Here is a 12,594-nt window from a genome sequence, read left to right as displayed (position 1 = left end):
TTATCTTCATTAATGCATACTTAGAATACAAATTCTAATGGCCTGGGAAGTAACTGAAATGAGCAAAATGTATAAATGCAAGATAAGGAATATGGTGAGGCCTGTGACAAATGGGAGAGCGCACACCCTGCGTTTAGACATTCAGACTGAAAAAGAAGTTAACACTGTAACAAATAAGATACTCTTGGGCTTGCGTGGAGCCACAAGCTATCAGCTTGCCATTCATTCTTTCTTTAGCTAATAGTTTAATTTTTGAAAAACATTTAACTTGAGAAGCTAAGAAGTAGTGAAATGAAAAATGTTTGCCTTTCTGTCCTCATTCTATCCACTTTGACAGAAACAGAGAAATCACTGATCAGAGCTAAACTGAAGGGAGCCGGGTGGACGCAGGGACTGCTAATAAACAGGTTAAGAGATTAGCATCCACAAAGTCAAGTCCATCTTTCTGGATTTAAAGAGTAAATTAAAGCAATAGCCATTATTTTAGAATTAGGTCTTCAGTATCAATATGTTTATCTGAAATAAGTCAACATTAAAATTAGTTACATGGAGCATTTATAAAGTAAAATAGAAGACAGTTTTATCAGTTGGTCTTATACTGTATATATTCTATAAGATTGTGACCCTTCACATATACCTAGGCACTAAGTTTGTAACTGTGTTATAAATTAAATAATCTAATTGTTATTCAAAGAAACAAGAGCAATATTCAAGGGCAAAATTTGTGGTAGTTCTATTTTATTTTTCATAACTTAATTTTATATTATGTTGAGAGTGATAAAAGAATGTGAAATATTAAATATTGCATGGATAAACTTAAAAATTTAGAAGAAGAAGAATGATCCTGTAATGACTTCTATTCAGTCTTTTATGGTCTGATAATTTGCATGATTCTATGTTCAGTGTGCTTTAGACCAAGAGGATATCATTATAAAGATGCCCCCCTTTAAATCAGGGTAATTTTTCTTTAAGATTACACAATGACCTTAAAAAGTCTCATTTCATGAACTTTACCCAGCAATCCTTTTGTTCACCCCTCTACCTGAATTAAAATGCTAAAGTTTTGTGTTCTTCCACTCCAGTGAACAGTGTTTCCTCTTTAATTCTAACCTTTGACCCTCTTTCACCCAACAATTGACATCTGGTCATTATTTCTTTTACTGCTTTCCACCCCCTGTTGTCAGATGGACTGTTCTGTTGTCTAAAACACTTGATAGGTGGACAGGTTTATATAATCCGAGGTGAGTTCCTGTAGAGGCTAATTGGATGTTGTCTTTTCATGCAAAAACAAAATACCCTAAAACTTGCCAGCAGTGAAGCTGTCCACCATGTTGGTTTCCAAAAAATGCACATTTATTATCTGTGGTACTTTAAATAAAACTAACTTAGAATTTATCTCTGATTATGGATGATGGTATTCAGAGTATAAAATAAGCAAAACTTTTTTAAATTAAAGGTTTTATTTTTTCATTCATTATATTTTGATTCATACAACAGAAATAGTTACTTCATGAGAAATATTGCAATCTTCATGAAAATTGTTCAAAATTCTGATATGAAGTACACATGATGGATCAACATGCTGAAGATCATTTGCATGAGTAGAAAGAATTTAAAAGCACAGTTGTACGAAGAGAGGGTTCACCTTGCAAATGCCCAGGCAGTGGCCTGTCATGTTTCACTTTGGACACTAAACATCACATCAGTTTTTTATACCTCATGAAAATAGTTTAGATACCATACTTATATTTGACATTGAATTGTGTCAAAAGGAATCCTATAGTTTTCATTTTGACTATCCAAAAAGCACATTAAATGTACTGCTGCATGAAACCAGGAGAAAGTTGTACTTGATTTGCTGAACTTCAAGCCCTTAATGCATTCGGCATCATTTCGGTCTTTAACTGGTTTGAAAAGATTATTAAAAACCACATCCATGCAGAGATTTCTTTAACATTTCATCCTAAGCTGTTTTGACGTCATCTTTGCATTCTTGTCTTCCTCTTACCCTCTTTACCATTTGCCTTCATTTCTGTTTGTTTGTTTATTCCTACTCTCTGAAAACACAGTGGAATGCTTTACAGTGTTGTGGCTAATTGAGCTTGCTAAGTGTTTATTAATGCTATGATGTCCTGCTTAGTGAAGCTAAATGGGGATGGGACGGGACGGGTGGGGTGGTCGTGGGAGGTCAGGGCATGGGTGGGAGGGTGGAGGAAGGATTATGAGGTATACCTTTAAATCCTAACCATAACGTAGAAACAGTGAGGTTGAGCTATTAGTGCCCCCAAAAGATTTGCTGCCCACCTAGCATTCTCTGTACCTGTCACATTTTACAAGCATCTGCATCAAAATAGAATTAGTTGAATTTCCATTAACCACGGTATACACCATATCCTTATAAAGTACAGATACTTAATCCTCTCAGCAGATGTTACAAGAAAGATGTTTTGAGTTGGTTTCAAATGATATTTGTGGTATGTTGTTGTTGTTTTTTTCTATAGATACATATGTTAAATTAACTCTCCTGAATTCCATGGGTCAAGAAATGTCTAAATGCAAGACATCCATCCGCAGAGGGCAGCCAAATCCAGTTTACAAGGAAACTTTTGTTTTTCAAGTGGCCCTATTTCAGCTTTCTGATGTGACACTTATACTGTCCGTATATAACAAGCGCAGTATGAAAAGGAAAGAGATGATAGGCTGGATCGCTCTAGGTCTGAACAGCTCCGGAGAAGAGGAGCTCAGTCACTGGACGGAGATGAAGGAGTCGAAAGGACAGCAGGTGTGCAGGTGGCACGCCCTGCTGGAGTCGTGATGGCCGGCACGCGCGCAGCCCCAGGCCCCTTGCTCCCCGTGGCAACACTGCTGTTTCTGCCGAGCCACCATCAGATGAGTTCTTCTTTGAAGAATCGTCCTCAACATTCCACCAAAATGTTTTAAATTCCGTGGTAGAATACCTAATACCAACAGAAGTAGGAAAGGCTCCGTCTCTGGCGGAGCTTGTTTGGGAAGATGAAAGACTTACAACGTTGTCGTTAAATTAACAGGCTCCAGAGCTTTCAGAGCGTGCTTTTGGGTTGAAGTTGACGTTACTGTTTAGCAAAAGAGCCAGTCATTTATTCTATGAAAGATCACAATTAGAAATGATTTTAATTAGGATTTTAGTTGCAACACTATTTTAGATCATGCTGCATATAGTCCATGAAACCTATTTGGACTGACCCATTGCTGATGTTTGAAATGTACTTTAATTTCAAATTAAAGTACATTTAATGTACTCCACCTCTGCTGTAAGGCATAGCTGATGTTGAAGGGTTCCAATCACGTTGAAAATTGTTTTATTCCTGATGTTTTCCCTTTGTGCACTTAGGTTCATCATGCCTCAGTTCTTCTCAGCACTAAGTCTAAGGGCAAGCGAGATTTCATTGTTGTGAAAGTAATTTAGTGTTACTTTTTAAACTCATGACTTCATTTGCCTCTGCTTTTGCCTGATCCAAAGAGACCAAGTCACTGTACTGGTCCCTTGCAAGTCTCCTAGACAGGTTGTACTGTAGAACTACGTAACTTTCTGTTGAAAGCACTTCCTGTATTCTTGTATTCCAATGTAGGAAGCTAATAGAACAGGACCTTACATTACAAGTTCTTTTCAATGATTGACTCTTTAAAATTGTAGTAATGTGCAAGTACGTTTTTTACAAACTAAAAAATATAGTCGATAAGCTGTAGAAAATTGAAAACAATTGAAGTTAAAGAGAATTTTAAAGATCTGCGCTTAGTGTTTAGGAACCAGCCCTGCGTAAAGCAGGCAGCATCCAGGTAAGAAACTGCTCTCTCTCTAAATCGTCACTCTTACTTCAGTTTATATTTGTGATATAAGGACTCTCCAGTTCTGAGTTTGAACCAGAACATCATGTTCAAAATAGTCCTCAGATTCTTTATGGAGTTTCTAGTGACTTGTGGCTAGATTTTATGAAATTCACAGATGCGTTCAGCGTGATGTCATCCTGTGCCTTTCATGTAAGTTCAATTTGCTCATACAGCTTGAAGGTTGTATTTGCAAAATTAGGCCTTCGATTTTTATGAATGAAAGATTCCTCAGAACAGTATCACAAGCTCTTTATTTCCTCTGAAGTGTGTAAAATGTGCTGTTTTTTTTTACATCACAAGGCATTTTCATTTGTTGCTTTTATATTTAGGAATTCTGATGAATCAGGAATACTACAAGCTGTTTTCTTTTTAATTTTGCTTCTTGCTCAATATATAATTTTTTGCATGTACTTTATTAAATAGAGTGTGTTTTATATATATGAAAATGTTTTTCTGTTTCTAATTTCTAGTTAAACTAGACAAAACAAACTATTTGCCAGTTACTAAAAGGCAGTTTATCATTGTTCCTAGTCCCAACTAATTACTATATATTATTGTAAGCTATGACTTGTTATTACCATAATAACAAAACCATGCATAGATATTATTATTTCAACCTGGCTGTACTGAAAGGCCTTAAAAGAAATCCAAAAAGACAGTGAACTCCTACTATTTTTTAGTTTAAAAAATGGCAGCTCTCTGCATTCATACACATGAATTATAAGGTAAAATACAAATGTTATACTGGATGACACGAGGTTTAAGGATAAATGTTATTAGAGTCCATTAAAGGGAAAAGTTCATTCTTTTATTGTTACGTTCATCAGCTTTTTCCAGGGTGTAACCTAAGTGAGTTAGGTTACAAAGTTAGAGCATAAATCGAATGGCATATCTCATGGAAGTATTTTCAGCAGCAGGATGGAATGAGATTTGAGGAGCCGGTATAGATTTTACTGAGAAATTAGATTTAGGCATTTGATGCTACAGGTATCCGATCTGGCTTTGAAACTACTGACTGCATTGCTAACAACCGGGATCTCCTAATGAAGAGTTGTCACTGGTATTTGTAGCTGTAACAAAGCCTAATCGCACCATTATAAACCAGCTTGGTGCTTTTTTCCTGCAGTGAGGATGAGACCCAGGTAGCTGTTGCTACTAAATCTGTCTTTCTCCAGACCATGCCCAGAATTGGGTGTGCGCGCTGATATATCTGGGGATTTGCCTGGTATAAGTATCAAATCCAATACTGCCTAAAAATTAATTAACAATTTAAAAAACTTTCAAGAAGGACCCTATTTCCACCCCAGCTACCAAATCCTCAAAGATAATGAAGTGTCTGTGTGTACCTGTATAGACGTGTGCGTGTGTGCATACACACGGGTACACACGCCCACGTATGTATGGAAAGATGAAGATGCCCTGACTTTTTCGATAACTAAGAAGGAAAACGTTGATCAAGTTTATAGATTATTTTTCCTCTCTATGTATAGTTTACTAGAAATTGTATTTGGTTTGAGGTGCTATTTGCGTCCATTCTCTTCCTCACAGAGCAAAAATATATATCTTTTTGCCCTGGATTGACACAACTTACAGTCATTACTCCCAAAAGTTTGTCTATTTTTTTTTTTAGAAAAGATTAAATAAGGCTCAAGAGACCCACTTCACTCTACTGAAGCTAATGCACAAGGCGGTGCTCTTTGTGTGCCTGAATTATAGAAAATAGGGGCCCACTGGTGGGTAGCAGGTGTTGTTTCAGAAACCTGAGAAAGATAACCCACCCTCGTATTGTTTTCTTAAAGTCCCCTAAGTTTTATAATAAAAGGAGACAGTCCAAATACAGCAATTGACTGGCATCCATGTAATTCCTGAGCCTGGAATTACAGACTTTATTCGTCTCCCAAATGAGCTGCAAAATGTAGTAGTTTATTACTGCCCAGGAAACAAAATGTACTGCGAATCAGCCAAGAATTTTAGAATAATATCCTGGTTCCTTGCAGAAGTTTTCTTCTATAGGCTTGTGTCTTCTGTACTATCCACATTTTGTGTGAAGTCCATTTGCATATTTTCTTACTATGCATCCAGAGAATTCTCAATAATGTTGTATTTAGTGACAAAAAATAACAAATGGGACCACAACTTAAAAAAAAGAAAAACCAATGAGAAAATATCAAAACTACCCTGATGAATATACATGTGTCAAACTGTAGGGCCTTGTAAGGCAGCTTCCTCCAGCCTAGCGCAGATACCTCAGTTACATGTTAAATTATTTTCTTGATACCGTCCTCATTTTTTACTTTCCAGTCAAATCAGAGGTGTAATCAAGGATTGCAAAGTAAGGTAGCACCAGTAGGGGAAGAGGCCATAGAATGGTGGGTGTTCTTCAAGATGAGTTGGAGGCCAATGATATCACAGTTTTCTAAGTGAACTGAGAGACAGGCTATTTGAAGGTATGAATTTTAGATGAATTGAGAGCACTATTCACTAACAAATTTTGCTGAAGGTCTTTATCCAGATATGAAGAAATAACACAAATCTACTTACAACACAAATCTACTTACATAAAATTGCCACTTTCATACATAGACTGGACAATTTATAGAGATTGTTCTCAAATAGTTGTTATATTATTTCACATTAATAATTATTATTCAAAGCTATTTTTCCCCTGTTCCCCATCCCCATTTCATTTATGGCCAGTGCCGGAGGCAGCCGCCAGCGTCACCATCACCAAAACACACTCAGTATTGAGCACAAAGTTGAACACGCTGTGGAACAGTTTGAAAAATCTTGAAAACGTCATGTGTCCACCAAAATGCATAATAATGGTGATGGTAACTGCTAGAACTTACTAAGACCTAGCACAGTAATTTATTACTTTGTTTGATTCTTACAACAATACTACGAGGCAAGTAATATTGTCAACATTTCAGAGATAAAGCAAAGGCAGCGTAGAGGTTATGCAGACTCGCCCACGGTCAACCAGTGAGTAAGCCATGGAACTGGGATTAGAAAGCAGGTGAAAATGACCCTAAGGCTCGGACTATGAATCTTGCAGCTGCATCCCTTTTCACTGGCTGCAAAACAAAACAAAACAAAACAAAACAAAAATGGCACGACAGTATATTCATCAATAACCCCACCCACCTCAGTTGAATGGCAGAACTAGAAAAAAAAGAAGAGAAAAGGAAACAGCCTGGGAAAGAGAATGCAAGGCAAAGAAAAGATGACTAGAGATTGCTTTTCTTCTCAGGACACGTGGTACTTATTGTGTGTCTTATTTGTAGAGGATTTTGATTTTCAAAGACTTGGGTGATTTCACTTACTCTGCCAGTTTAGCCTATACTTCTATTCTGAAAGCGTGTTAATCCATTTATTCTACTTCCTGTGTACTGTTGGAAATCCAAGATGTTTTCATTGGAGATGACCGCCTTTCTGCTCTGTGAATCGGACAGCCTGTATCGTTAGCCTGTATCTTGCCCATGTCAATGGCGAGAGGAAAGACTTGCACTATTACCGCAATTTCCTTATGTTTCTTCTGTGCCCTTTCTTAAGCGTGGGTTTATTTCCTTCATTTCAAGAATATTTATAAGAGTGCCTACTGTGTGCCATGTTGTCATTCTAAGTGCTGCAGATACTGAGATAATAAATTGCACAGTCTTTTTCCTCACGGCGCTTGCATTCTACGGCCAGAAGACAGCCACGAAATGATACAAGTTTAGTTAGTAGAGGACTGAGTACAACGTGGAGTTCAGAAAAATCTTTCTGGAGAAGGTAACCCCTGAGCTGGGTCTCAATGAACAGGTACAGATAAGACTCCCATGTGGGAACACACTCTCTCCAAGTGCAAAATTTAAAACAGTGGTTCCCAAACTGTAGTTTATTTAAGAATTACTTAGAGAGCTTGATTTGTATTCCAAAGCCTCATCCCCACGAATTTTATTTCCTTTGCTCTGGGGTGGAGCACAAGAATCTACATTTTATTAAGCTCCCCAGGAAAGTCTCTGAGATTTATTGGTATACAACACTGAGCTCCTTATATAGTAATTATTGATGGGCAGTGTTGCATACAGATTAGACCTTTAAATGTGATTGTCATAAATAAGAGTGAGATTAAGATTAGGATTGTGCTGTTATTTTTACTTGTGCTTCCTTAAACAGAAAGATATTTAATGAAAAATGAAAAGGGACAGTTAGTTATGAGTTCTGTATGTTTGCATTCAACATAACTTTTTCAAAGTGTTCCTTGGTGTAATAAATAAATTATTGTATGTTGATCTTATGGTTCCTCAAGATTCTTTTGGATTATTACTCAAATATCTCCTTCCATGCTGTCTTTACAATAATAGATATAAGGTAAAGGGAGAGTCTGAGGAGGCATTTATCTGGCATATCGCTGTGAGCATTCTCAATGAAATAGGACTGACCTTTAAGTGATATGTGGTGGCATTTCTCATTCTTGTGCATAGTAAGCTTCCTCGCCTTTTGTCCTCATCCTAAATGGCTTCATTGTCATTACACTTGTCAGATGAACCTCACCCCTGGATCCTTCACTAGGAACATCAGTGTTTTATCAGGAATCTCCAGTTCCTTGATTGCTTTGCTCTTTCTCGGGGTCTTTTATTTCAAATAGCAAGTTCATCCAGCAGGCCCCGGTCCTCCTCTTTCTCTAAAAGTCAGTGCTATGGACAAGGTTGATCTGTGTTTCTGTTTTCCCTCATCTCAAGGGTCTTCATACCTCCTCTCAGGTGTAGTATTTTACATCTTGAAAAGTCCTTTTCCAACAAAGATCTGTGATTAACCCACTGAAAAATGAGGTGATTTGACTATTTGAAATAACATGGTTACAGAACGAGGCTCTTTTTGTGATTGCTGCTGTGTCATTGCTCTGATTATAGCTTGAGATCTGGATAATGAATCGTAATTTGAAGAAGTTCAATAGACTAGAATTATGGTGCATCATCAAAAATGAATGTAAGAGTCTTGTTCTTTTCTCTCCCAGTGTGGACAAGCATGTATCTCTTTTAAAATGTTCCTTCTTTCTTCCTCCCTGCCTTTTTTACCCACTTGTATTCATATACATTCACAGTAGATACTAGACTTCATCCAGGTTGCGTAACACCTATCAAAAAGTAAACCCCTGGCTTTCTTCTCTTAACCACATGGACCGGACAGCAGGGAGGACCAGAGAGGTTTTCCAAGATGAGACGGAGAGCAAACCATGACACTCTGTAGTCCTTGGAGGTTTGCCACTACTTTTGTGATATTCGTTGCTGTGCGCTTACCCTGAGTGGTGGGAAGGACCCTCAAGTCATGTTGTATGGGTGGGAAGCAGAGAAGGAAACTTACTGATCTACCAAAAGTTTGACATGACTTTATTACAGAATTTCAACCTCTCACTACATAAAAATTTCTAAATGAGTAATTATGAGAACAAAGGCACTGCTGTGGCAATAGTTTTGCAAGATTTTTTACATGATTCCGGTGTCTGTTTGACGGTCTATACCTTAAACAGTCCTGTTATTTTAGGGCTCTTTCTACCCCTTTCTTTATTATTCTGATTACTATTTGATATTTGAGTTCATCCTTCAAATACTTAATTTTACTTTAAAAAGAAAAGCCTTAACACTTTCCTGTTTCTTTCTTCAACACGTGATCAGTTGCTCACCTGTGTTGAAAATGAATACTCAGCCCTGGCTGGTGTAGCTCAGTGGATTGAGCACGGGCCTGTGAACCAAGGAATCTCGGTTTGATTCCCAGTCAGGGCACATGCCTGGGCTGCAGGCCAGTTCCCAGCAGAGGATACACCAGAGGCAACCATACAATGATATTTCTCTCCCTCTCTCCTTCCCTTTCCCTCTAAAGATAAATAAATCAAATCTTTAAAAAATTATTTTTTAAAAAAGAAAATGAATACTCAGTAGATGAAATATTGATACAGTACTCCACCATACACCTTAAAAATAATTTTCTAAAATTTGTTTATATTTTAAGGTATTGCCAGAATGCTTATTTCCATAAATCTAAGTAGTTAATATAAATATGATTATTTTGTTTAATGAGAAAATAGGAATTTTCCCTTAGCTCTGAGATTTCTTTCTCTTGCCTTTCACATGTGGTTGAAAGGGCTGGCTGTGAACCTCTCTCAACACTTCATTTGTCAGTTTTGAGGGTGCTCCCCTCCTCTTTATGGTATTTTAGTGACAGTCACAGTCTTCCTACCCTCAGGGTAGGTTCCCACCAGTGGCTCCTGTTCATAACGCTCATTAATGTTGCTGAAAGAAATACGTGAGCACCCACAGGAAAAAAAAGATCCCTAAAGTGTGAAGAATCAGTGTCTTACGGCCCTGGTAATAGGGTGGCATCTCTAATACCTAAATGTGACTTCAGTCATACTGGGGTAGAAGCCAGCTCCTTGGAAATGAGAGTTTAGGTCCTTATGTCCAAAATTTTCTCTTTTTGTCTTCTCTTTTCCCCTTGTAGCTTGCACATTTAAAAAAAACAATTGTGAGAAAGCCTTTTAAAAACCTGTTTTCAAAATTTTCCAATGTTCTTAGCCAGGCAATTTCATTAACAGGAAACCGAAGTCTATGCCACAGAAGAACCACAGAAAGCCTCTGGGGTGGGGGAAGGCGTGTTGCTGCTCGGGACAGCCTTTGGGATCAATATTGGGAATATTTACAACATTTTATAATTATGTCACATTTATTTTGTGAGGGGAGACCAGGGTAGCTTTTGCATACAAATTGCCTCTCTTCGTATTTAAGTATTTTTAAACAGTTGTTTGAAGTGCAGCTAGAAAATAATAGTGATACTTTAAACACTATTTCGAAATTATAAATACTTCTTTAAATTTACTGAGAAAATTTTCAGTCCTAGCTTGCATTACAAAATTCATTTAGAGTTTTTCTGCATCACTTTATTGAGATGATGTGTTTTTATAGTGAAAGTAATGAAGTGGCAATAATTTTGAGGAATCTTTAAAGCCGTCATAGACACACTTTGGGTTTTTACTAGAATTTTGAAATATGAAAGCATATCAATATTCTCAGTTCAGTTAGTCCTGATGAAAAACAGTTATTATACAACTTTTAAGGGTCTTGATATAAATGTTAGGATCTATTCTTTTTCTAAAACTCATGATATCTATTATGGCTCAGCACTCTTGCGTTATGTTTTATTTCTGAATAATACTATGGGAAACTCAATTGTGGAATCTCTTATTTAATATCCCTTTACTTTTCTCCTTCCTTTTTCTTTCTCCCTCCCTCCCTCCCTCCCTCCCTCCCTCCCTCCATCCCTTCTCTCCTTTCCTTTCTTCCTATTTAATTTTTTGAGGCAAGAAGCTTCCTTAATAATATAGTTTCTACAGAGCTTTCTTACTTATTTTTGTAATAATGGATTTACCAGTGTGATGAAGTTTAAATGCTCTGTGAGCAAAACTCTGTTAAACGGTCTGAAGAAATGCACCCCTATTTACCATTCCCCTTGGTCTTCAACTGTCTCCAGCATATTTTCCAGTGACTCAACAACATGAATGGGTCTTGCTAATACACACGAGTGTCTGTGTGGTTATCAATAGTGTTGTATTATTGTCACATATTAATATGCACTTTTAGTCAAAATTATAAACAGATGCGTGTGAAACAACTCATTTTATAGAATGACCATGTATCTGATCATTTTCATGTAATTGGAAATGTGCTATATATTGCGTTTTATTCTCACGTCTACTTTTCTACGATCTATATCCACCGATTGTCTCGGTGCCCTTTTCCTTTTGTATAATTGTATTACAGGAAGAAATTACCTCTGTGTACACAGTGTAAAAACCGTTAAAATGATTAATCCAAGGAGATTTTAATGGCAGTTTAATTTTCCAGAAAATAAATTTTCGCCTGGGTTAAAAGTTACTTTTCTTCACCTTTCTGTAACGATCTCTCCACATTTTAGTACTCGTAGGAGCGGGGAAAATCTGACTTCTGAGAGTGATACCAAAAAACCAGCCCTAATTCTTATCATGGTAGATGAATGTTAATATGATTGCATGTAAAATAAAATACCTTTGGCTGCAGAGCAAACATCAAATGGGTATATGTAACTGGTATTAGGATCTCAAGTTTTAAAAGAATAATTTTAATGTGCTGTGAGATATTCTTATCAAAATGTTTGGATCATAGTATTTATTTTCCTTAATTCTAAGTCAAACTCACTACCAAAGAAAGTAAACTACAAATTTAAACATTTTAAAATAACCACCTTCGAAGTTCATAAATAAACCAAGACTGAAATTAAATAGCTTTAAAATGATCTCACTATCTTTAGCTGGAATATGAATACATATATAATATTATCTAGCATGCTCTTTCGTTTGGTGCGAATTTGCCCTAATTCATATTGGTATTGTGATTCTGTTTAAAACAAAATCATTTTCTACTTGGCAGTAGCTTTTTGTAGCAATTTTTTTGTAGCTTTTATTATTGTTTCCCAAAGACCTGGAGTTTAGATATTTTTTCATATTTCATTACCTTCATTGCCATTTTATTTCCAGCAACACACACAACAACAGACTTAAGTACTATTTTCCATACTATAAAGAATTAAACTTCTGGTACTCTAAAACTGAGAGAAATTAAAGTTGCTACATTATCTAATCTCTGATTGTCTTTGAATCCCTAGTTCCATAAATTAGCTATAAGCCATTTTTAATTTTATTTTTAATTCTATTTT

At 36.6% G+C, this 12,594-nt stretch overlaps 1 protein-coding gene across 1 annotated transcript in view; it reads left to right on the top strand.

Moving 5' to 3' along the window:
- Nucleotides 1–4,169, top strand: part of SYT14 (synaptotagmin 14) — a 237,278-nt gene extending 233,109 nt beyond the window's left edge. Inside the window, exon 8 of the mRNA XM_037027621.1 lies at nt 2,502–4,169. Within this exon, the coding sequence (XP_036883516.1) occupies nt 2,502–2,815 (314 nt within the window). The 3' untranslated portion in view covers nt 2,816–4,169. The remainder of the gene's footprint in view (nt 1–2,501) is intronic.
- Nucleotides 4,170–12,594: the final 8,425 nt, after the last annotated feature.

The sequence above is a fragment of the Sturnira hondurensis genome, unplaced genomic scaffold (assembly GCF_014824575.4).
Source record: "Sturnira hondurensis isolate 20B ecotype Veracruz unplaced genomic scaffold, ASM1482457v3 Scaffold0019216, whole genome shotgun sequence".
NCBI lineage: Eukaryota > Metazoa > Chordata > Mammalia > Chiroptera > Phyllostomidae > Sturnira > Sturnira hondurensis.
This window is presented reverse-complemented; position numbering and strand designations above follow the sequence as displayed.